Source organism: Ranitomeya variabilis, chromosome 1 (genome assembly GCF_051348905.1).
Source record: "Ranitomeya variabilis isolate aRanVar5 chromosome 1, aRanVar5.hap1, whole genome shotgun sequence".
In the NCBI taxonomy this organism is placed as follows: domain Eukaryota; kingdom Metazoa; phylum Chordata; class Amphibia; order Anura; family Dendrobatidae; genus Ranitomeya; species Ranitomeya variabilis.
Genome location: NC_135232.1, coordinates 1,100,193,774 through 1,100,218,853, shown reverse-complemented (window position 1 = coordinate 1,100,218,853; position 25,080 = coordinate 1,100,193,774). Strand labels below are relative to the sequence as shown.

At 44.6% G+C, this 25,080-nt stretch overlaps 1 protein-coding gene across 3 annotated transcripts in view; it reads right to left on the bottom strand.

Annotated features, from left to right (window-relative positions):
* ABLIM2 (actin binding LIM protein family member 2) overlaps window positions 1–25,080 on the bottom strand; it is a 200,883-nt gene that overhangs the window by 24,013 nt on the left and 151,790 nt on the right. For all 3 annotated transcript variants that reach the window (XR_013220102.1, XR_013220101.1, XM_077280086.1), the window contains one exon: window positions 24,298–24,351. Coding sequence is in view for 1 of the 3 variants with exons in the window: in XM_077280086.1 (XP_077136201.1) it covers window positions 24,298–24,351 (54 nt within the window). In the remaining 2 variants the exon portion in view is untranslated. The remainder of the gene's footprint in view (window positions 1–24,297; window positions 24,352–25,080) is intronic.

The window sequence follows — 25,080 nt, the reverse complement described above, 5'->3', positions numbered from 1 at the left end:
AGGGCTGTGAGATGGGTCTTCTGCGGGGTCTTCAAGCATATTGTGATATTATATAACCAGCTTTGTATAGGAATAAGGAAAAGGCCTCCATGCTTGAAGTCTCTTTTCAGCCACAGTTTTAGTAAACTGCAATTGACATATGAATGCTTGTTAATATACTGTGTATGATGTTTTTATGCAGGTGAGCAGATTTAGCCGCGTAAAACTGAAAAGTAGTAAAATCATATTTCAGTTTGGAATCCAGTTGCACTACAACCAAATAGAGATTGTTTCATATGGCCTTACGGTGGACAATGATGTAACAGGTTTGTAAATGGTGTCATCTTTCATACGTCCTACAAGGGTGTTTGGACGTTAAAGAGCGGGATCCCTCTAGGTGCCTGACTGGGCAAACACTTTGAAAAAATGGCTCCTGCTCTGGCGGACCTCTTGTATCCATACACTACATAGAGTAACCAGAAACAAACACAAAGGAAAATAACCCACAGAAAAATTACACACAGAACAAACTACGCCACTAGAGTTGAGCTTAAGATTTCTAAGATCCTGGTCCAGTGACCACCAGACCAGAGGCTGCAAACCTCCTATTGCCCAGGTCATCTCCTGTGGATTCTTCTGATTAGTAAGGCGTGCATGATTGACCTCATGAGGCCTACGAATCAGAAGAGGTTCCACATGTAGAGGGAGCTTCGCAGGGTTCTGATCCAGCGGCCAAGGACTACTAACATGGTCACTGGACCAGGGTCCTGTGAATTTTTTTGGTCAACTCTACCCATCACCTTATAATATGCAAACAATTTTGTGTGAAGACAATTTTCTGTGTGGGCACTTTTCCCACGTGGCCATTTTTCTAGTATGCATATATCACAATGTGAGCTTTCCACCCATTCATGTGAACGGCCACCATGAACCCCATGATCGCAAGGGATAAAAGATGGTGGATCAGCTGAACATCATGCACTCTTATTACATCTGTGGAACCAAGTTAATCAGAAAGGTTCAGTTGGTTGGACTTTTTGAGCTTTTTCGAGAAATTACAAGGAGTTCCACTGCTGGGAACCTATCTGTTATTGGCAGGAGAACATGACAACACTGGAGGGTAAAAAAGTAGTTCTCTTACTAAAATTTGTGGGCTATCCAGTAATGTCTCTGGACACACTAAGTACCAAAGAGCGAGAATTAACAGAAGGAGGTTCTGATGAGTTTTAAAGGGAATTTTATTGTTTAAATCAGGTTTTTATACTAAATGCATTTAAAAAAAAATCTATTTTTTATATTTCATATATAGTAAAAAAAAGTTTGAGATCTTGCAATTTTTACACTGGCCACTAGGCTTAATATTAAACTATTACTTTCCTCTTCTTTTCAGCAACAGGCTGACTCAGACCCAGGGCTGGACTGGGACAAAAAAGCAGCCCTGCCACACAAACCCCTCCAGCCCACAAACTATAACACTCCTCACTCCGATCAGTGAATTTGGCTTTACTTTGTCATGCCCTTCCCTCTTCTAAAAGGAGATATTTGAAGAGCCACATGTGAATGCCGCCACAGTGTGTATGATCGACCACAGCTGCATTTACATGGTGCTCTACAGAGCTCCGATTTTCAGGATCATGGGGGTCCCAGCAGTCGGATCTCCAGCAATTGGAAAGCGGATTACTTGGGATAATCCATTTAAACAGCTTTTCTAATATTTTATTTTTATTTGGCCATAGTAATATTGAAAATACTAAAACAATATTGACCTCTCCAAAAGTCCAATGTCGCCTCTTCGACAACAGGACAGGAGAAGTGGTACTGTTTCAGTGCATACACGGGCGGCTCCAGGTTTTTGTGGGCCCCGGGTGAAAGTCTCAGTGGCCCCATTAACACATACCACAATTTATAATGCACAGATACAGCAGAGAAATATAGGTATAGCACAGTGCCAAAGATTTAACTTCTTGCATTACATGAGTGGTAACTATTGTACATTCTACAATAGGTCATAAATCAGACAGTGTAGTCCTCCATACAGTATTATGGGCACCACGTAGCGCTTTATACAGAATAACATGCCCCATACAGAATAATGAGCCCCATATATTGCTCCATACAGTATAATGAGCCCCAACTATTGCTCCATAAGGTATATTGAGCCCCATATATTGTTCCATACAGTATAATGAGCCCCATATAGTGCTCCATACAGTATTATGAGCCCCATATATTGCTCCATACAGTATAATGAGCCCCATATAGTGCTCCATACATTATTATGGGCACCACATAGTGATTCATACAGAATAACATGCCCCATATATTGCTCCACACAGTATTTTGGGTACCATATAGTGTTCCATACAGTATGAGCCCCACATATTGCTCCTTACAGAATAATAAGTCCCATATAATGCTCCACACAGTATTATGGGTACCACATAGTGCTCCATACAGTATAATGAGCCCCATGTATTGCTCCGTACAGAATAATGAGTCCCACATATTGCTCCATACAGAATAATGAGCCCCATATATTGCTCCATACAGAATAATGAGCCCCATATATTGCCCCATACAGTATTAAGGGTACCACATAGTGTTCTATACAGTATAATGAGCCCCATATAATGCTCCAAACAGTATAATGAGCCCCATGTATTGCTCCATACAGAATAATGAGTCCCACATATTGCTCCATACAGAATAATGATCCCCATATATTGCTCCATGCAGTATAATAAGCCCCCTATAATGCTCAAACCAGTATAATGCGCCCCATATAATACTCCATACAGTATAATGAGCCCCAATACCTTGCTCCATACAGAACAGGCCCCATATAATGCTCCATACAGAATATGATGGGCCACATATATTGATCCAAACTCCAAACAGAATGGGCCCTGTATAATGTTCCATATATAATGGGCCCTGTTATGACCCCAATGGCAGAGGGTCTCAGAGGTTTCAGCAAAGTCTGCAAACACAAAAAACCAGCTCATAGGGCAGTGGTAACTAGGCTGACCGTATATCTGATCCTAGCAGAAACAACTAGCAGTAGCCGGGGAACGTACCTACGTTGATTCTAGACGTCTCGCGCCAGCCGGAGAACTAACTAACCCTATAAGGGAAAAATAGACCTTTCTTGCCTCCAGAGGAAAGACCCCCAAAGTTAAATACAAGCCCCCAACAAATAATAACGGTGAGGTAAGAAGAAAAGACAAACGTAAGAATGAACTAGGTTTTAGCAAAGAGAGGCCCACTGACTAATAGCAGAATATAGGAAGATGACTTATACGGTCAGCAAAAAACCCTATCAAAATATCCACGCTGAATATTCGAGAACCCCCGAACCGACTAACGGTGTGGGGGGAGAATATCAGCCCCCTAGAGCTTCCAGCAATATCAGGAATCACATTTTGTACAAGCTGGACAAAAATTAGAACAATGCAAATAACCAAAAGTAAGGAAGCAGGACTTAGCTTATCTTGCAAAGAACCAGGACCAGCAGACAGGAGCAAACAGAAATGAACTGATTACAACGATGCCAGGCACCAGACTGAGAATCCAGGAAGTTTAAATAGCAACACCCCTGGCCTAACGAACCAGGTGGGTACCAAGCTGGGGAAAGACAATCCCAGTGCCATACCACTAGTGACCACAAGAGGGAGCCAAGAAGTATAGTTCACAACAGTACCCCCCCTTTAAGGATACCAGCTGGCTCCGAGACTCCAGAAGAGTCAGGCACAAAGCTCCTAGAAAGAGCATCAGCCTTCACATTCTTCGAACCAGGCAGGTACGAGACCACAAAGTCAAAACGGGAGAAAAACAATGACCAACGAGCCTGTCTAGGATTCAGGCGCTTAGCAGACTCGAGATACATCAGATTTTTGTGATCAGTCAAGACCACCACACGATGCTTAGCACCCTCGAGCCAATGACGCCACTCCTCAAATGCCCACTTCATGGCCAACAGCTCCCGATTCCCAACATCATAGTTCCGCTCAGCAGGCGAAAACTTCCTAGAAAAAAAAGCACATGGTCTCATTACAGAGCAACCAGAGCCTCTCTGCGACAAAACAGCCCCTGCACCGATCTCAGAAGCATCCACTTCAACCTGAAAGGGAAGTGAGACATCAGGCTGACACAAAACAGGCGCCGAAGTAAACCGGTGCTTCAGCTCTTGGAAGGCCTCCATGGCTGCAGGAGCCCAATTAGCAACATCAGAACCTTTCTTGGTCATATCCGTCAAAGGTTTAACAACGCTAGAAAAGTTAGCGATAAAACGACGGTAGAAGTTAGCAAAACCCAAGAACTTCTGAAGACTCTTAACAGACGTGGGTTGAGTCCAATCATGAATAGCTCGGACCTTGACTGGGTCCATCTCCACAGCAGAAGGGGAGAAAATAAAACCCAAAAAGGGAACCTTCTGCACTCCAAAGAGACACTTTGAGCCCTTCACAAACAAAGCATTCTCACGCAAAACCTGAAACACCATCCTGACCTGCTTTACATGAGAGTCCCAATCATCAGAAAAAAACAGAATATCATCCAGATAAACAATCATAAATTTATCCAGATACTTCCGGAAGATGTCATGCATAAAGGACTGAAACACTGAAGGAGCATTAGAGAGCCCAAAAGGCATCACCAAGTACTCAAAATGACCTTCGGGCGTATTAAATGCAGTTTTCCATTCATCTCCCTGCTTAATGCGCACAAGGTTGTACGCACCACGGAGATCTATCTTGGTGAACCACCTGGCACCCTTAATCCGGGCAAACAAGTCCGACAATAGAGGCAAAGGATACTGAAATTTAACAGTGATTTTATTCAGAAGCCGATAGTCTATACAAGGTCTCAAAGATCCGTCCTTCTTGGCCACAAAAAAGAATCCCGCACCAAGAGGGGAAGAGGATGGACGAATATGCCCCTTCTCCAAAGACTCCTTGATATAAGAATGCATTGCGGCATGCTCGGGTACAGACAGATTAAATAATCTTCCCTTAGGAAATTTACTACCCGGAATCAAATCTATAGCGCAGTCACAGTCCCTATGAGGAGGCAGAGCACTGGATCTGGACTCACTGAATACATCCTGATAATCAGACAAATACTCAGGAACTTCTGAAGGAGTAGAGGAAGCAATAGACACCGGCGGGGAATCGCCATGAATTCCCTGACAGCCCCAACTTGACACAGACATAGCCCTCCAATCCAAAACTGGATTATGGGTCTGTAACCATGGCAGACCTAAAACGACCAAATCATGCATTTTATGCAGAACAAGAAAACGAATCACCTCCCGATGTTCAGGAGTCATGCACATGGTCACTTGTGTCCAATACTGCGGTTTATTCTCCGCCAATGGCGTAGCATCAATTCCTCTAAGAGGAATAGGATTTACTAAAGGCTCCAGGACAAAACCACAGCGCTTGGCAAACGACAAGTCCATAAGACTCAGGGCAGCACCTGAATCCACAAACGCCATAACAGGGTAGGAAGACAATGAGCAAATTAAAGTCACAGACAAAATAAATTTAGGTTGCAAATTACCAATGGCGACAGGACTAACCACCTTTGTTAGGCGTTTAGAGCATGCTGATATAACATGTGTAGAATCACCACAGTAAAAACACAACCCATTCTGACGTCTATGATTTTTCCGTTCGATTCTAGTCTGAATTCTATCACATTGCATTAAATCAGGTGTCTGTTCAGACAACACCACCAGAGGATTAGCGGCTTTGCGCTCCCGCAAACGCCGGTCAATCTGAATGGCCAGCGCCATAGAATCATTCAGACTTGTAGGAATGGAGAAACCCACCATCACATTCTTAATGGCTTCAGAAAGGCCATTTCTGAAATTTGCGGCCAGAGCACACTCATTCCACTGAGTAAGCACGGACCATTTCCGAAATTTTTGGCAATACACTTCAGCTTCATCCTGGCCCTGCGAGATAGCCAGCAAAGCTTTTTCTGCCTGAATTTCAAGATTGGGCTCCTCATAAAGCAATCCGAGCGCCAGAAAAAACGCATCAACACTTGCCAATGCCGGATCTCCTGGCGCCAACGAGAAAGCCCAATCCTGAGGGTCGCCACGCAAAAAGGAGATAACAATTTTAACTTGCTGAGCTGAGTCTCCAGACGAACGAGGTCTCAAAGATAGAAACAATTTACAATTATTCCTAAAATTCCTAAATTTAAATCGATCTCCAGAGAACAGCTCAGGAATAGGTATTTTAGGTTCTGACATAGGACTACTAGTAACAAAATCTTGAATGCCCTGCACACGTGCAGCAAGCTGATCCACACTAGTAATCAGAGTCTGGACATTCATGTCTGCAGCAGAGCTTCAAGCCACTCAGAGAAAAAGGGGAGGAAGAAAAAAAAAAAAAAAAACAACTCAGAATTTCTTTTCTTTTAATCCCACTTCTGCAATGCATTAACTATTCACTTAGGCCTGGCATACTGTTATGACCCCAATGGCAGAGGGTCTCAGAGGTTTCAGCAAAGTCTGCAAACACAAAAAACCAGCTCATAGGGCAGTGGTAACTAGGCTGACCGTATATCTGATCCTAGCAGAAACAACTAGCAGTAGCCGGGGAACGTACCTACGTTGATTCTAGACGTCTCGCGCCAGCCGGAAAACTAACTAACCCTATAAGGGAAAAATAGACCTTTCTTGCCTCCAGAGGAAAGACCCCCAAAGTTAAATACAAGCCCCCAACAAATAATAACGGTGAGGTAAGAAGAAAAGACAAACGTAAGAATGAACTAGGTTTTAGCAAAGAGAGGCCCACTGACTAATAGCAGAATATAGGAAGATGACTTATACGGTCAGCAAAAAACCCTATCAAAATATCCACGCTGAATATTCGAGAACCCCTGAACCGACTAACGGTGTGGGGGGAGAATATTAGCCCCCTAGAGCTTCCAGCAATATCAGGAATCACATTTTGTACAAGCTGGACAAAAATTAGAACAATGCAAATAACCAAAAGTAAGGAAGCAGGACTTAGCTTATCTTGCAAAGAACCAGGACCAGCAGACAGGAGCAAACAGAAATGAACTGATTACAACGATGCCAGGCACCAGACTGAGAATCCAGGAAGCTTAAATAGCAACACCCCTGGCCTAACGAACCAGGTGGGTACCAAGCTGGGGAAAGACAATCCCAGTGCCATACCACTAGTGACCACAAGAGGGAGCCAAGAAGTATAGTTCACAACAGTACCCCCCCTTTAAGGATACCAGCTGGCTCCGAGACTCCAGGAGAGTCAGGCACAAAGCTCCTAGAAAGAGCATCAGCCTTCACATTCTTCGAACCAGGCAGGTACGAGACCACAAAGTCAAAACGGGAGAAAAACAATGACCAACGAGCCTGTCTAGGATTCAGGCGCTTAGCAGACTCGAGATACATCAGATTTTTGTGATCAGTCAAGACCACCACACGATGCTTAGCACCCTCGAGTCAATGACGCCACTCCTCAAATGCCCACTTCATGGCCAACAGCTCCCGATTCCCAACATCATAGTTCCGCTCAGCAGGTGAAAACTTCCTAGAAAAAAAAGCACATGGTCTCATTACAGAGCAACCAGAGCCTCTCTGCGACAAAACAGCCCCTGCACCAATCTCAGAAGCATCCACTTCAACCTGAAAGGGAAGTGAGACATCAGGCTGACACAAAACAGGCGCCGAAGTAAACCGGCGCTTCAGCTCTTGGAAGGCCTCCATGGCTGCAGGAGCCCAATTAGCAACATCAGAACCTTTCTTGGTCATATCCGTCAAAGGTTTAACAACGCTAGAAAAGTTAGCGATAAAACGACGGTAGAAGTTAGCAAAACCCAAGAACTTCTGAAGACTCTTAACAGACGTGGGTTGAGTCCAATCATGAATAGCTCGGACCTTGACTGGGTCCATCTCCACAGCAGAAGGGGAGAAAATAAAACCCAAAAAGGGAACCTTCTGCACTCCAAAGAGACACTTTGAGCCCTTCACAAACAAAGCATTCTCACGCAAAACCTGAAACACCATCCTGACCTGCTTTACATGAGAGTCCCAATCATCAGAAAAAAACAGAATATCATCCAGATAAACAATCATAAATTTATCCAGATACTTCCGGAAGATGTCATGCATAAAGGACTGAAACACTGAAGGAGCATTAGAGAGCCCAAAAGGCATCACCAAGTACTCAAAATGACCTTCGGGCGTATTAAATGCAGTTTTCCATTCATCTCCCTGCTTAATGCGCACAAGGTTGTACGCACCACGGAGATCTATCTTGGTGAACCACCTGGCACCCTTAATCCGGGCAAACAAGTCCGACAATAGAGGCAAAGGATAGTGAAATTTAACAGTGATTCTATTCAGAAGCCGATAGTCTATACAAGGTCTCAAAGATCCGTCCTTCTTGGCCACAAAAAAGAATCCCGCACCAAGAGGGGAAGAGGATGGACGAATATGCCCCTTCTCCAAAGACTCCTTGATATAAGAACGCATTGCGGCATGCTCGGGTACAGACAGATTAAATAATCTTCCCTTAGGAAATTTACTACCCGGAATCAAATCTATGGCGCAGTCACAGTCCCTATGAGGAGGCAGAGCACTGGATCTGGACTCACTGAATACATCCTGATAATCAGACAAATACTCAGGAACTTCTGAAGGAGTGGAGGAAGCAATAGACACCGGCGGGGAATCGCCATGAATTCCCTGACAGCCCCAACTTCACACAGACATAGCCCTCCAATCCAAAACTGGATTATGGGTCTGTAACCATGGCAGACCTAAAACGACCAAATCATGCATTTTATGCAGAACAAGAAAACGAATCACCTCCCGATGTTCAGGAGTCATGCACATGGTCACTTGTGTCCAATACTGCGGTTTATTCTCCGCCAATGGCGTAGCATCAATTCCTCTAAGAGGAATAGGATTTACTAAAGGCTCCAGAACAAAACCACAGCGCTTGGCAAACGACAAGTCCATAAGACTCAGGGCAGCACCTGAATCCACAAACGCCATAACAGGGTAGGAAGACAATGAGCAAATTAAAGTCACAGACAAAATAAATTTAGGTTGCAAATTACCAATGGCGACAGGACTAACCACCTTTGTTAGGCGTTTAGAGCATGCTGATATAACATGTGTAGAATCACCACAGTAAAAACACAACCCATTCTGACGTCTATGATTTTTCCGTTCGATTCTAGTCTGAATTCTATCACATTGCATTAAATCAGGTGTCTGTTCAGACAACACCACCAGAGGATTAGCGGCTTTGCGCTCCCGCAAACGCCGGTCAATCTGAATGGCCAGCGCCATAGAATCATTCAGACTTGTAGGAATGGAGAAACCCACCATCACATTCTTAATGGCTTCAGAAAGGCCATTTCTGAAATTTGCGGCCAGAGCACACTCATTCCACTGAGTAAGCACGGACCATTTCCGAAATTTTTGGCAATACACTTCAGCTTCATCCTGGCCCTGCGAGATAGCCAGCAAAGCTTTTTCTGCCTGAATTTCAAGATTGGGCTCCTCATAAAGCAATCCGAGCGCCAGAAAAAACGCATCAACACTTGCCAATGCCGGATCTCCTGGCGCCAACGAGAAAGCCCAATCCTGAGGGTCGCCACGCAAAAAGGAGATAACAATTTTAACTTGCTGAGCTGAGTCTCCAGACGAACGAGGTCTCAAAGATAGAAACAATTTACAATTATTCCTAAAATTCCTAAATTTAAATCGATCTCCAGAGAACAGCTCAGGAATAGGTATTTTAGGTTCTGACATAGGACTACTAGTAACAAAATCCTGAATGCCCTGCACACGTGCAGCAAGCTGATCCACACTAGTAATCAGAGTCTGGACATTCATGTCTGCAGCAGAGCTTCAAGCCACTCAGAGAAAAAGGGGAGGAAGAAAAAAAAAAAAAAAAAACAACTCAGAATTTCTTTTCTTTTAATCCCACTTCTGCAATGCATTAACTATTCACTTAGGCCTGGCATACTGTTATGACCCCAATGGCAGAGGGTCTCAGAGGTTTCAGCAAAGTCTGCAAACACAAAAAACCAGCTCATAGGGCAGTGGTAACTAGGCTGACCGTATATCTGATCCTAGCACAAACAACTAGCAGTAGCCGGGGAACGTACCTACGTTGATTCTAGACGTCTCGCGCCAGCCGGAAAACTAACTAACCCTATAAGGGAAAAATAGACCTTTCTTGCCTCCAGAGGAAAGACCCCCAAAGTTAAATACAAGCCCCCAACAAATAATAACGGTGAGGTACGAAGAAAAGACAAACGTAAGAATGAACTAGGTTTTAGCAAAGAGAGGCCCACTGACTAATAGCAGAATATAGGAAGATGACTTATACGGTCAGCAAAAAACCCTATCAAAATATCCACGCTGAATATTCGAGAACCCCCGAACCGACTAACGGTGTGGGGGGAGAATATCAGCCCCCTAGAGCTTCCAGCAATATCAGGAATCACATTTTGTACAAGCTGGACAAAAATTAGAACAATGCAAATAACCAAAAGTAAGGAAGCAGGACTTAGCTTATCTTGCAAAGAACCAGGACCAGCAGACAGGAGCAAACAGAAATGAACTGATTACAACGATGCCAGGCACCAGACTGAGAATCCAGGAAGTTTAATTAGCAACACCCCTGGCCTAACGAACCAGGTGGGTACCAAGCTGGGGAAAGACAATCCCAGTGGCATACCACTAGTGACAACAAGAGGGAGCCAAGAAGTATAGTTCACAACAGGGCCCCATATGAGGCTCCAAATATAATGAGCCCCATATGATGCTCCATATATTATGGGCCCCATATGATGCTCCATATATTATGGGCCCCATATGATGCTCCATATACAATAGACCCCATATGATGCTCCATATATAATGGGCCCTATATGATGCTCCAGTATATAATGGGCCTCATATTATGCTTCAGTATAAAAGGCCCCATATGATGCTCCAGTATATGATGGGCCCCATATTGCTCAAAACATAAAAAAAAAAAAATGAAATCCTCCCCTCTCCTCGCTGGACGCTGCTCTGCTCTGGACTCCTCAGCGTCGGTGTCTTCGGGCTCTCTGCACTGTGACTGTTCAGGCAGAGGGAGCACAGAAGTGACGTCACTGCACCCTCTGACTTGAAACGTCACAGTCAGAAGACGCCGCAATGGAGGAGCAGGAAGAGGTAAGTATTGCAAGTGGGCCCCGAGCACGCGGGGAGGGGCGGACTCTTTGCTGGCCCATGTGGCAACATTTCAGAGAAAGGTTATGTTATGGGTCTGAAACGTTGCCACATGGCCCAATAAAAAGTCTGACACTTTTTTCACAACTTATCGGAGTGACATACTGTATATATATATATATATATATATATATATATATATATATATATATATATATACACACACTGCTCAAACAAATAAAGGGAACACTAAAATCCCACATCCTAGATATCACTGAATGAAATATTCCAGTTGTAAATCTTTATTAATTCCATAGTGGAATGTGTTGAGAACAATAAAACATAAAAATGATCAACGTAAATCACAACTAATATCCCACAGAGGTCTGGAGTTGGAATGATGCTCAAAATCAAAGTGGAAAATGAAGTTACAGGCTGATCCAACTTCAGTGGAAATGCCTCAAGACAAGGAAATGATGCTCAGTAGTGTGTGGCCTCCACGTGCCTGTATGACCTCCCTACAAAGCCTGGGCATGCTCCTGATGAGGTGGCGGATGGTCTCCTGAGGGATCTCCTCCCAGACCTGGACTAAAGCATCCACCAACTCCTGGACAGTCTGTGGTGCAACGTGACATTAGTGGATGGTGCGAGACATGATGTCCCAGATGTGTTCAATCGGATTCAGGTCTGGGGAACGGGCTGGCCAGTCCATAGCGTCAATGCCTTCATCTTGCAGGAACTGCTGACATACTCCAGCCACATGAGGTCTGGCATTGTCCTGCATTAGGAGGAACCCAGGGCCAGACGTACCAGCATATGGTCTCACAAGGAGTCTGAGGATCTCATCTCGGTACCTAATGGCAGTCAGGCTACCTCTGGCGAGCACATGGAGGGCTGTGCAGCCCTCCAAAGAAATGCCATCCCACACCATTACTGACCCACTGCCAAACCGGTCATGTTGAAGGATGTTGCAGGCAGCAAATCACTCTCCACGGCATCTCCAAACTCTGTCATGTCTGTCACATGTGCTCAGTGTGAACCTGCTTTCATCTGTGAAGAGCACAGGGCGCCAGTGGCGAATTTGCCAATCCTGGTGTTCTGTGGCAAATGCCAAGCGTCCTGCACGTTGTTGGGCTGTGAGCACAAACCCCATCTGTGGACGTCGGGCACTTAGACCATCCTCATTGAGTTGGTTTCTAACTGTTTGTGCAGACATATACACATTTGTGGCCTGCTGGAGGTCATTTTGCAGGGCTCTGGCAGTGCTCCTCCTGTTCCTCCGTGCACAAAGGCTGAGGTAGCGGTCCTGCTGCTGGGTTGTTGCCCTCCTACGGCCCCCTCCATGTCCCCTGGTGCACTGACCTGTCTCTTGGTATCGCCTCCAGCCTTTGGACACTACGCTGACAGACACAGCAAAACGTCTTGCCACAGCTCGCATTGATGTGCCATCCTGGATGAGCTGCACTACCTGAGCCACTTGTGTGGGTTGTAGAGTCCGTCTCATGCTACCACGAGTATGAACGCACAACCAACATTCAAAAGTGACCAAAACATCAGCCAGAAAGCATTGAGATGTGGTCTGTGGTCCCCACCTGCAGAACCACTCCTTTATTGAGTGTGTCTTGATAATTGCCAACATGTTCCATCTGCTGTCTATTCCATTTGCACAACAGCATGTGAAATTGATTATCAAACAGTGTTGCTTCCAAAGTGGACAGTTGGATTTCACAGAATTTTGATTAACTTGGAGTTATATTCTGTTGTTTAAGGGCTCCTTCTCACTTGCGAGAAATACGCCCGAGTCTCGCAGGTTAAAACTCTCCTCTGGCGCCGGGACTCCGGAGTGGAGCGTGCAGCCGCATAGCAATACATGGAGCTGCACGCTCCGCTCCGGACTGCTGGCGCCAGAGGAGAGTTTTAACCTGCAAGACTCGGACGTATTTCTCGCAAGTGAGAAGGAGCCCTAAGTGTTCCCTATATTTTTGGAGCAGTGTGTGTATATATATATATATATATATATATATATATATCTCTATCTATATAATCGTCTAAGGCAGTGTTTCTCAACTCCGGTCCTCAAGACCCACCAACAGGTCAGGTTTTCAGGATCTCTTAGTATTGCACAGGTGATAATTTCATCATCTGCTCCAGCATTAACTCCATCACCTATGGAAATCCTGAAAACATGGCCTGTTGGTGTGTCTTGAGGACTGGAGTTTAGAAACACTGGTATAAGGGGTACTTCCGTCTGTCTGTCTATCTGTAACAGAACTCCCGCGTCGCTGATTGGTCGCGGCCGGAAGGCAACAGGCTTAGTCCGGCCGTGAATTGGCCCCTCCCTACTCTCCTCCAGTCAGTGCCCCCTCCCTACTCCCCTCCAGTCAGCGCCAGTGTATCGCCCCATCCCGGACCAACGTTTTACTACTGATGCTGCCTATGCATGTTATGTGTTATGTGGGCTGTGCTATATATATATATACTAGATGGTGGCCCAATTCTAACGCATCGGGTATCCTAGAATATGTATGTAGTTTATTTATGAAGTTTTCAGAATAATGCAATTTATACACAGGATTCGGCAGGCCGGGCGCGACCAATTAGCGAAGTGCGGTTCAAATTCCGCGCCAATTCGCGGCCGGACTGCGCCTGTCGCTGATTGTTCGCGGCCAGCCGTGACCATTCAGTGAAGCCAGAGCCTGCTCCAGGTTTTTGAGGGCCCCGGGCGAAAGAGTCTCAGTGGGCCCCCCTCTTTAACACATACCACGATTCATGATGCACAGATACAGCAGAGAAATATAGCACAGCCACGTAGCATATAACACAGCCCACGTAGCATATAACACAGCCCACGTAGCATATAGCACAGCCACGTAGCATATAGCACAGCCACGTAGCATACAACACAGCCACGTAGTATATAGCACAGCCCACATAGTATACAACACAGCCCACGTAGTATATAGCACAGCCACGTAGCATATAGCACAGCCACGTAGCATATAACACAGCCACGTAGTATATAGCACAGCCCACGCACTGTATAACACAGCCCACATAGTATATAGCACAGCCCACGTAGTATATAACACAGCCCACGTAGTATATAACACAGGCCACGTAGTATATAACACAGGCCACGTAGCATATAGCACAGCCACGTAGCATATAGCACAGCCACGTAGCATATAACACAGCCACGTAGTATATAGCACAGCCCACGCACTGTATAACACAGCCCACATAGTATATAGCACAGCCCACGTAGTATATAACACAGCCCACGTAGTATATAACACAGGCCACGTAGTATATAACACAGGCCACGTAGTACATAACACAGGCCACGTAGTATATAGCACAGCCATGACTAATCAGCGACGCGGGATTTCCGTTACAGACAGACAGACAGACGGAAGTACCCCTTAGACGATTATATAGATAGATACTGTGTATATGTGTGCATATATATATATATATATATATATATATATATATACACGCACAACTCGACATTATACCCTATATTAAGACAGCATTATACTATAGTGAGATCATTTTTGAAGTCCCTGTTGTGCTCTGCGGCTGTGCCATCCTGGGATGTTCCCTTTCGAGGGATGATGTTCTTTGATGGACTTGTGCTTTCCATGTGGACTCCATTTTTTTTAACCTGCAGTTGGAGTCTGTTCCTCCAATGTCAGCCTCTGGAGCTGTTCTGCCAGCAGGCAAATTACATCAATGACCCCAATGGCTGGCTGTGCACAGTCCTTCTTGTATAAGGTACATCTTTCCGAATATATTTCAGCTCTGGATATAGGTGATCATATACATAAAAAAGACTTGGCTTCCTAGCGAGTCTGGGACTGTGCCTTAGTGGGGGGGTTTCTGCGGGTCTTGTTTTAGACCTTTTCTGCAGCTTTATCTGCGTCAGTGAGATCATTTTTGAAGTCCCTGTTGTCCTCTGCTGCTGTACCTTCCTGGCATGTTCCCTTTCAAGGGATGATGTTCTTTGATTGACTTGTGCTATTCATGTGGATTCCGTTTTTTTGACCTGCAGTAGGAGTCTGTGCCTCTGGAGCTGCTCTGCCAGCAGAAAAACGACATCAATGACCCCAATGGCTGGCTGTGCACAGTCCTCCGACTCGCTGTTGTTCACTGTCCTTCTTGTATAAGGTACATCTTTTCGAAAATATTTCAGCTCTGGATATACACTCACTGGCCACTTTATTAGGTACACCTGTCCAACTTCTTGTTAACACTTAATTTCTAATCAGCCAATCACATGGCGGCAACTCAGTGCATTTAGGCATGTAGACATGGTCAAGACAATCTCCTGCAGTTCAAACCGAGCATCAGTATGGGGAAGAAAGGTGATTTGAGTGCCTTTGAACGTGGCATGGTTGTTGGTGCCAGAAGGGCTGGTCTGAGTATTTCAGAAACTGCTGATCTACTGGGATTTTCACGCACAACCATCACTAGGGTTTACAGAGAATGGTCCGAAAAAGAAAAAAAATCCAGTGAGCGGCAGTTCTGTGGGCGGAAATGCCTTGTTGATGCCAGAGGTCAGAGGAGAATGGGCAGACTGGTTCGAGCTGATAGAAAGGCAACAGTGACTCAAATCGCCACCCGTTACAACCAAGGTAGGCCTAAGAGCATCTCTGAACGCACAGTGCGTCGAACTTTGAGGCAGATGGGCTACAGCAGCAGAAGACCACACCGGGTACCACTCCTTTCAGCTAAGAACAGGAAACTGAGGCTACAATTTGTACAAGCTCATCGAAATTGGACAGTAGAAGATTGGAAAAACGTTGCTTGGTCTGATGAGTCTCGATTTCTGCTGCAACATTCGGATGGTAGGGTCAGAATTTGGCGTAAACAACATGAAAGCATGGATCCATCCTGCCTTGTATGGAGCATCTTTGGGATGTGCAGCCGACAAATCTGCGGCAACTGTGTGATGCCATCATGTCAATATGGACCAAAATCTCTGAGGAATGCTTCCAGCACCTTGTTGAATCTATGCCACGAAGAATTGAGGCAGTTCTGAAGGCAAAAGGGGGTCCAAGCCGTTACTAGCATGGTGTACCTAATAAAGTGGCCGGTGAGTGTAGGTGATCATATACATAAGAAGGACTTGGCTTTCCAACGAGTCGGGACTGCGCCTTAGTGGAGGGTTTTCTGCAGGTCTTGTTTTAGACCTTTTCTGCAGTTTTATCTGCATCAGTCAGATCATTTTTGAAGTCCCTGTTGTCCTCTGTTGCTGTGCCATCCTGGGATGTTCCCTTTCGAGGGATGATGTTCTTTGATGGACTTGTGCTATCCATGTGGATTCCGTTTTTTTGATACTATACTATGTTGCATACATCATATACTGTAGGTGACTGCTGTATATACATTATATAGGTGATACGGTGACTGGTGTATAGTCGCAGTATCACCTATGTAACATTTGTACAGCAGTATCACCCATATATTGTATGTATAATGCCGGTTTCACACTAGCCTGTGTGATGCGAGAAACTCGCACGAGTCGCACCCGGCACTGCCGCTGGCACTTGAGACCGGAGTGTGCGGCTGAATAGAAATACATACATCCTCACGCTCCGGTCCGAGTGCCGGCGGGTCTTGATGTGAGAGACTCGTGCGAGTTTCTCGCATCACACAAACTAGTGTGACACCGGCCTAAGTCACAGTATCCCCTATATAATGTATATAGACTGCTGTATATATATTATATAGGTGATACTGTGATTTTACACAGACATAGCAGCCAGTATCACCTATATATTGTATACACAGCAGTCTATATACAGTATACAGGTGATAGTGCAAGGGCTGTACATACACAAAGTTTCTATATTGGGACTCACCCAAGTATGGAGATGGGGGGAGAATGAACAGCTGAGGTGCGTCCATCGTCGGGCGTGCAGAGGAGCGGGTCCCTGGCTCGGACCGTGAGTAGAGCAGGAAACAAATAAATGGGGATATACAGCACGGGGGGGACAGGCTTCGCTGAAGAGGCACATAGATCATGGGGTGGGGCTCATAGATCACCGGGGGGACACAGAGATCACCGTGGGGTGGCACGACGATCACGGGGGGGAGGTACAGAGATAACAGGGGGCATATATTTGGGGGGCACAGAGATTATGTTGGGGCACATAGCTGGGGTGGGGGAAATAACTGAGGGGCACAGATCACCAGGCACAGAAATTACCTGCAGACAGGCACTGAGCTGCCAGGACAGAGATCGCTCTGGACTCTCTCTCAGGTTGGCAGCAGCTCCTCTTCCGGGACACTACAGGAGAACGGGAGAGCATTGGGCGCTAACCCGGCCCACCCTGACGCTAACCCCGTCCACCCCGATGACATCAGTATTCAGGTGCAGGCAGCGTTCTGTGATGAACGCTGCGTGCACTTGGGGGTTAAATGGCTGGCAGGATGTGGCTGCTGCCGGAGAATTGCGGACTGCTGGGACCTGCCTACGGGCCGCATGTGGGCCGGAGGTTCCCACCCGTCGTAAAGGGCCAGCGGCGGCCCACTTAGCCACCAGCCCACCACTCATCTGCCCGGCTGGGCAGATTAGCAATCCGGGCCTGCTCAGACCCCATTTGTTTGTACAGACATACAAAGGTTTTTTTTTAAGCAAAGAGAAGTAGGTCAGGGATGACCATTATCTATCCAATGGTTAATGCTGTGCTATTTACGGTATATAGATACAAAATTGATTAATTGCAATCATGTTTGTGACGGTAAGGACAATCCTGAAAAATCTTCTTTATAAAGTGGTGAAATAAATATTGGACACATTACCAATTTTCTAAGTACTCTAAATATATTTCTAAAAGGTGCTATTGACATGAAATTCTCACCAGATGACTGCAACAACTCATCCAATCCACACATGGACAGAAATCAAACCATAGCTGTCAATAAATTAAGTTATATGTAATAATCAGAAATGACACAGGGAAAAAGTATTAAACACATGACGAAAGAGGTGCAAAAAAGCCATGGAAAGTCATTACACCAACTGAAATGTATCAGTAATTATAAAGTAATCTTGCCGCTAAGTGACAAATAAAATCAGCTGGTTCAACTGATGGCCTATAAAAAGGTGTCTCTTTACCAAGGTGCCACACAAGAAACATTTCATGATTGGTAAAATCAATGAGATGTCAAGACCTTCACAACCTTATTGTTGCAAAACATACTGATGGCATTGGTTACAGAAGAATTTCTAAACTACTTAAGGTTCCAGTGAGCACTGTTGGGGTCATAATCTGGAAGTGGAAATAACAAAATTTCATCCTAAACCAACCACAACTAGGTGCTACCTGAAACATTTCAGACAGGAGTGAAAAGAATTATCAGAAGAGTTGTTCCAGAGCCAAGGACGACCTGCGGAGTGCTGAAGAAAGACCTGGAATCAGCAGGTACAGTTGTTTCAAAGAAAACTATAAGTAATGCACTCAACCTCCATGGCCTGTATGCATGCTCACCAAGCAAGATTCCATTACTGAACAAAAAGCATGTTCAAGCACATTAAACGTTTGATAAATTAACATTTAGATAAGCCTGTGAAATATTGGGAGACTATAGTCTGGTCAGATGAGACCAAAATTGAACTCTTTTAATGCCATAATACACACCAGTTTCGGAGGCCAAAAGGCACTACATATCAACCCGAAAACACCATACCAACAGTGAAGTCTGAAGGTGGGAACATCATGGTGTGGGGCTCTCTTTCAGCATATGGCACTTGCAAACTTCATATACTTGAAGCAAGGATGAATGGACAAATGTACAAAGACATTCTTGAAAAAAATCTGCTGTCATCTACCAGGATGATGAAGATGAAACAAGAGTGGAAATTTCAGCAAGACAATGATCCCCAACACACAGCCAAGGAAACTCTCAATTGGTTTCAGAGAAAGAAAATAAAGCTGCTACAATAACACAGTCTATCACCTGACCCGAATGTAATTGAAAATTTATCGAAGCAACTAAAGCTCAGAGTTCACAAAAGGAGAAAACGGATTTTGAGGATGTGAACAGTGTTTGAGTGGAAAGGTTCAAAATCACACCTGAGCAATACCTGCGACTAGTTTCTCCCTACAGGAAGCATCTTGAATAAATTTCAGTAACGTGGATGGGTTGTTAACGACATCTGGTGAGAATTTCATGTGAATAGCACCTTTAGAAATATATTTACTTAGAAAATTGGTGACCTGTTCAATACTTATTTCACCCGCTATATATTGATAGCGATATGGAAAATTAAAGAAGCTCATTTCCGCACAGCTCTGTATAACGGATTTGTTTGCAACATTAACCCCTACATAAAATATCATAAAAGACGGATTTAAACATTCGGTCATTTTGTGATGACACATGTCCTTTCAGACTAAACTGTTACTTCTATTGGGGGACTGTCTTTTTCCATGGGAACCTTTGCAGAGTCGTAGCTACAACAGATGGTATGTGGGTGAAGTATTAGTGATGTATGGAAAGCCACAACATATGTATTGTATGTAAAACAGGAAACATGAAGGGCGGTGCTGGATTGCTAGATATTATTTCATGGTTTAGTAGATGGTTTAGTATCAGACATAATGGGAGATCTAAAACTAGTCAAGAGCAACATGGAGCAACCAATCAGCTTCCAGCTTTCATTTCCCATAAGCTCTTTTGAAAATGTAAGCTGTGATGTGATTGGTTGTAACAGACAATAGTTCCACATGGCCGTGCTTTCACAAATCTCCTTAGTTTGATGGCTCTGAAATAACAGTAAAGTAATAGCAGTAGAGAACAGCCATGGCTCATTTCGACTTGAACATAAAATCAGACCTAATAAGCCACAAAGTGGTCGGTAGGGACGTTCTGACTGACTGAAAGGTTGCCGTTGTTAGGCAGTGTATGCCTAGCAACCAGACAGTCAGACATAGTCCAGAATAGGGATGGTATATGTTGGACTCATAAGAACACAAGGCCACCAACCCTATAGACAGAAGATAGGTGACAAATGTAAGATTTTGGGACCCAATGTTTGTGAACACAAGAAAAGATGTCCCAAAGTCCAGCAAGAGAATGGAGTAGCGAGCATGTGCGATCACGACTGTCAACAGGAGGGGACTACTGAACCCTTCACGGTGGGGCCCCATTCTCAGGATAGGTGCTAAATGTTGAATATGGGACCGCCCCTTTAAGATCGTCCATCATTATGTGAAACCATTAAGGGTTATAGGAGCCCACCTCCTTTGGAAGGCGGCCATACACAATGACATAGGTGAATCTGGAGCACAGTACATTAGTCAGACCGTACTTCCCACACTGTTCTCCATGATTCATAAGTATCTGCCTGCTTTACACTTACAGATAACTAGAAGCAGCTTTTCTACTGGCAAACACCCACACTGATCAGCATCTGTGTCTTCTGGAAAGAAGAACAGTTTCATTTTCTCCATAAACATCTGAAAATTTCCCTGCAGAGCTGAATATTCATCATTGGCGTATTTTATCTGTTGGGTTTAAGATTCATGGATGGTCACAGTGAGAAAAACAGCATTACGGGAGGTATTAAGGGCAAGTCTATACAGAGGGACCGATTCATCAACCATTTTATGGCAGTTTTATGGTGTAAAACTGCTTGAAATGTAGCCACATTTTTGTGCGACTCACACAATTTGGCATTTTCGGCACCAGTCCTGGCCATCTTTGACAACTTTTTGCAAAGGGGGAGAAGCTCAGAGAGGAGGTGGGGTGGCCAATAGCACAATAACAGCACATAGCCACAATAGTCAGTCCCCCGACCCCATCTCCTGCATTGAGGTGTATAATGAGAGTGTGCTGAGGTCATTGTGCAGAAAGGAGGCTTTTTTTCTTCGCTGCACAAAATGATAGTGTTTTATTCATTGCTCAAAACCCGTTTGAAAAAAGAGACAAAACGTCCAAAAACAGCAAAAAACAATGCTAAAAATCACCCCCCCAAAAAAAGCTGGTGGCAAACAACAAAGCAAAAACTCTCAGGAAACAAAGAAAAAAAGCAAAGAAAAAAAAAAACTCCTTCTGTTTCATAAACGGACATTTTTAAATGGCAGAAAAGACGGATAGAATGTGTTCACCCGGAGTCTTTTTGCTGAGTTTTTGAAGCAAAATATCTCTAAACTCCTCCCCAAAAACTCAGCAAAAAAACACCGCAAATATTAAAATTGAACATAAAAAATAAGAAATATCCAATATTAGTACCCCAGTGGGGTTGTGGAAGACATTTTGCACTATAGGACACAATCCCACCAGCAGAGCAGCGATATTTTCTAGTTTCTGAACACTCGTCATTTTATGGTCTGTCTGCAGTAGCAAGAGAAAGTAAGTGAACCCCTTGAAATGTTCTATATTTCTGCACTGGTTGACAATCAGACAGCATTTTATTAGCGAACACAAACACAACCAAACAAACAACACAGAAATAGGCTTTTAAAGGAAAAAAGAATATTCCAGTTGTTAAAGCGTTATGTAACGTCAGGCATAGTAAGATCAGTATTTCATGTCCAAAGGGCCAGAACAATTTCCAGACATGCACCCATACTAGATTCCATACAGTAAAGCTTGGATTGGCCAAGGAGCTATCCAGCTTGACTGACAGAGATGGTCCAGAGTGGAGTCCCCCTCTTGGGTGGCCATATGTCATATATTTAATTAATATATTGTATAGATGAGTGAATCGAATCTAAAAGAATCAGTTTTTCTACAACTTTGCCCCAAAATTTAGATTATAACAAATACAAATTTTGGGGGATTTAATTCATGCAAATCAATCAAAATGGTAGTGATTTTACTGGATTCTGAGGATCAGGAAGGGGATAGCAGTATATACTCACCTCCCATCGGTCCTACCTTTCCCATCGCCACAGTTCTCGCCTGTTCCTCTGCTCGCTCCTCTTAGGTCTGCTTCTTGGCTTGGGCCTTTCAGTGCTGCCGCTGACTAGACCCCAGGTGCGTCATGACCCCGTTCTGGTCTAGTGAGGAGCAGCACCAGAAGACACTGGACCAAGAAGAACGAAAATAAGTGAGCCGAGGACCAGGCAGGGAACTGTGGTGGCGGGACTGGTGAGGGGAGGGCCGAAGAGAGGTGAATATAATAGATAACTTTTTTACACCTTTCTGGCAGATTCAATTTTCACAAAATTTATTCACTGTGAATTGATCCTACCGGCCCAAACAGAGCGATTCTGCAGTGTCTGAGGATGCATATTCAGCTGAAGTATATTGTGGCGCAGAGACCCGCCGGATCCCTGCACTGCAATACATGTCGCCGGCAGCTGACTGACATCGCCATGCCCGTCACAAGCAGTGTTTGTCAACGATGTCATATGTCCCCCATAGCTCGGATTTCAAAGTCAACTGCACGTTATAAAAAAGGACACCGCACATCATGGGAACGTTGGAAGGTAAGAAGAACCTTTTATTTTTTTAATGTGGTGGAAAAGAGTGGCAGAACGGACATTATTATTGGAAGTGGCCAAAGATGGGACCATTATAACAGCATGGGGAATAATAATAATAATGGGGAGTCATTATACCAGGGGCCCAGGATGGGGGACATTGTTATAGGAAGGAGTAATGGGGATATTATTCCAAGATGGGGGTCAGGAAGGTGGACATTTTTATAGGATGTGGGGTGTTATATCGAGAAGGGGCCAGGATGGGGAACATTATACCAGGATGGGGGACATTATTACAGGAAGGAGCCAGGATGAGGGCCTTTATTACAGTATGGGGCCAGGATAGGGGGCATTATACCATGAAGGGGCCCAGGATGTGGAGCATTATACCAGGATTGGGATATTATACCATGAAGGGGTCCAGGATGTGGAACATTATACCAGGATTGGGACATTATACCATGAAGGGGTCCAGGATGTGGAGCATTATATCAGGATTGGGATATTATACCATGAAGGGGTCCAGGATGTGGAGCATTGTACCAGAATGGGGATATTATACCATGAAGGGGTCCAGGATGTGGAACATTATACCAGGATTGGGACATTATACCATGAAGGGGTCCAGGATGTGGAGCATTATATCAGGATTGGGATATTATACCATGAAGGGGTCCAGGATGTGGAGCATTGTACCAGAATGGGGATATTATACCATGAAGGGGTCCAGGATGTGGAACATTATACCAGGATTGGGACATTATACCATGAAGGGGTCCAGGATGTGGAGCATTATACCAGGATTGGGATATTATACCATGAAGGGGCCCAGGATGAGGAACATTATACCAGAATGGGGATATTATTCCATGAAGGGGCCCAGGATGAGGAATATTATACCAGGATGGCGATATTATACCATGAAGGGGTCCAGGATGAGGAACATTATACCAGAATGGGGATATTATACCATGAAGGGGTCCAGGATGTGGACCATTACACCAGGATTGGGATATTATACCATGAAGGGGTCCAGGATGTGGAACATTATACCAGGATTGGGACATTATACCATGAAGGGGCCCAGGATGAGGAACATTATACCAGAATGGGGATATTACACCACGAAGGGGCCCAGGATGAGGAACATTATACCAGGATGGGGATATTATACCATGAAGGGGTCCAGGATGTGGAACATTATACCAGGATTGGGACATTATACCATGAAGGGGCCCAGGATGAGGAACATTACAGTATACCAGGATGGGGATATTATACCATGAAGGGGCCCAGGATGAGGGATATTATACCAGGATGGGGATATTATACCATGAAGGGGCCCAGGATGAGGGATATTATACCAGGATAGGGACATTACTACATTTAGGGTGAGCACATAGGTCTTTGCGGGATCTAGAAGTCTGCAAAAGCCCATACATCTGACCAACATGGAGGAGGGGGCCCAGGTCCAAACTTTGCACCGCAGCTCATCTGACTCTAGTTACTCCACTGCTAATACTCATTACTGCCATTAATGTTCCAGCCATTACAAATCTAGGTTGCACTGATAAAAGGCGATGACTGATGAATAAATGATTAATTAGGATTAGTCTCATCATGCAAAAGACAAAAAGTAGCAGCAAGCTGAAAGCAAAACTGTACCATGCTGTTTGTAGATAGGGGGTTTCCTATAGATGTTATCTTTAAATCCAGTGTCTACAGAAGAGAAAAGGAAAGAATAAAGGGATGAGAAGACACAGCCTGCAAATAATATATATTTAAAGGAGCTGTCCAGAATAACAAAAAAGGGTCTGTCCCCAAAAAAGACAGCACCACTCCTGTCCACTGGCTGTATCTGGTACTAGAGATAAGCGGCAACACTCCATAGACAACAATGGAAAAAAAGACCCTTTTTTCGGATCCAGAACAACCAATTTAACATAATAAAAGAAAGCATGACATCAGTCATATGCTACATTTTCTATTAAAGCGGGAATTTATCTAAAGCCATCTTCTGACCTCTTATATGGAAACGTAAAAAAAAAAGATCATCATCAGTTTCCCATGTTAAGAGTCGGGAGTAGAGTTGAGCAAACAGATTTGTGTTTCACTGGTCTGATGACCTCTCTGGTCCTCCAAGACAACTGGGGAAGGGTAGTCTTCACATCAGCAGTCGGCATCCTCAGCCTGGCAGCCTGGACAGGTCTGGTGTCTACTTCTACCATTTACTAGGCTCCATGACACCATGATGATGAAGGGTCTAGTAAGCGGTATCTGTGCACAGGATGCAGGGCCAGACTGCTACAGAAGTGGAGAACCGGCCTGGAGGATCGGACCAGGGAGCACAAATCTTTTTGCCCAACTCTTGCATAGGGCACTCGGTAGTGTTAGCGTTCACATGGCACCAGAAGAAGCCGGTCAGTTTTCATAGCCCATTGGGTCCAA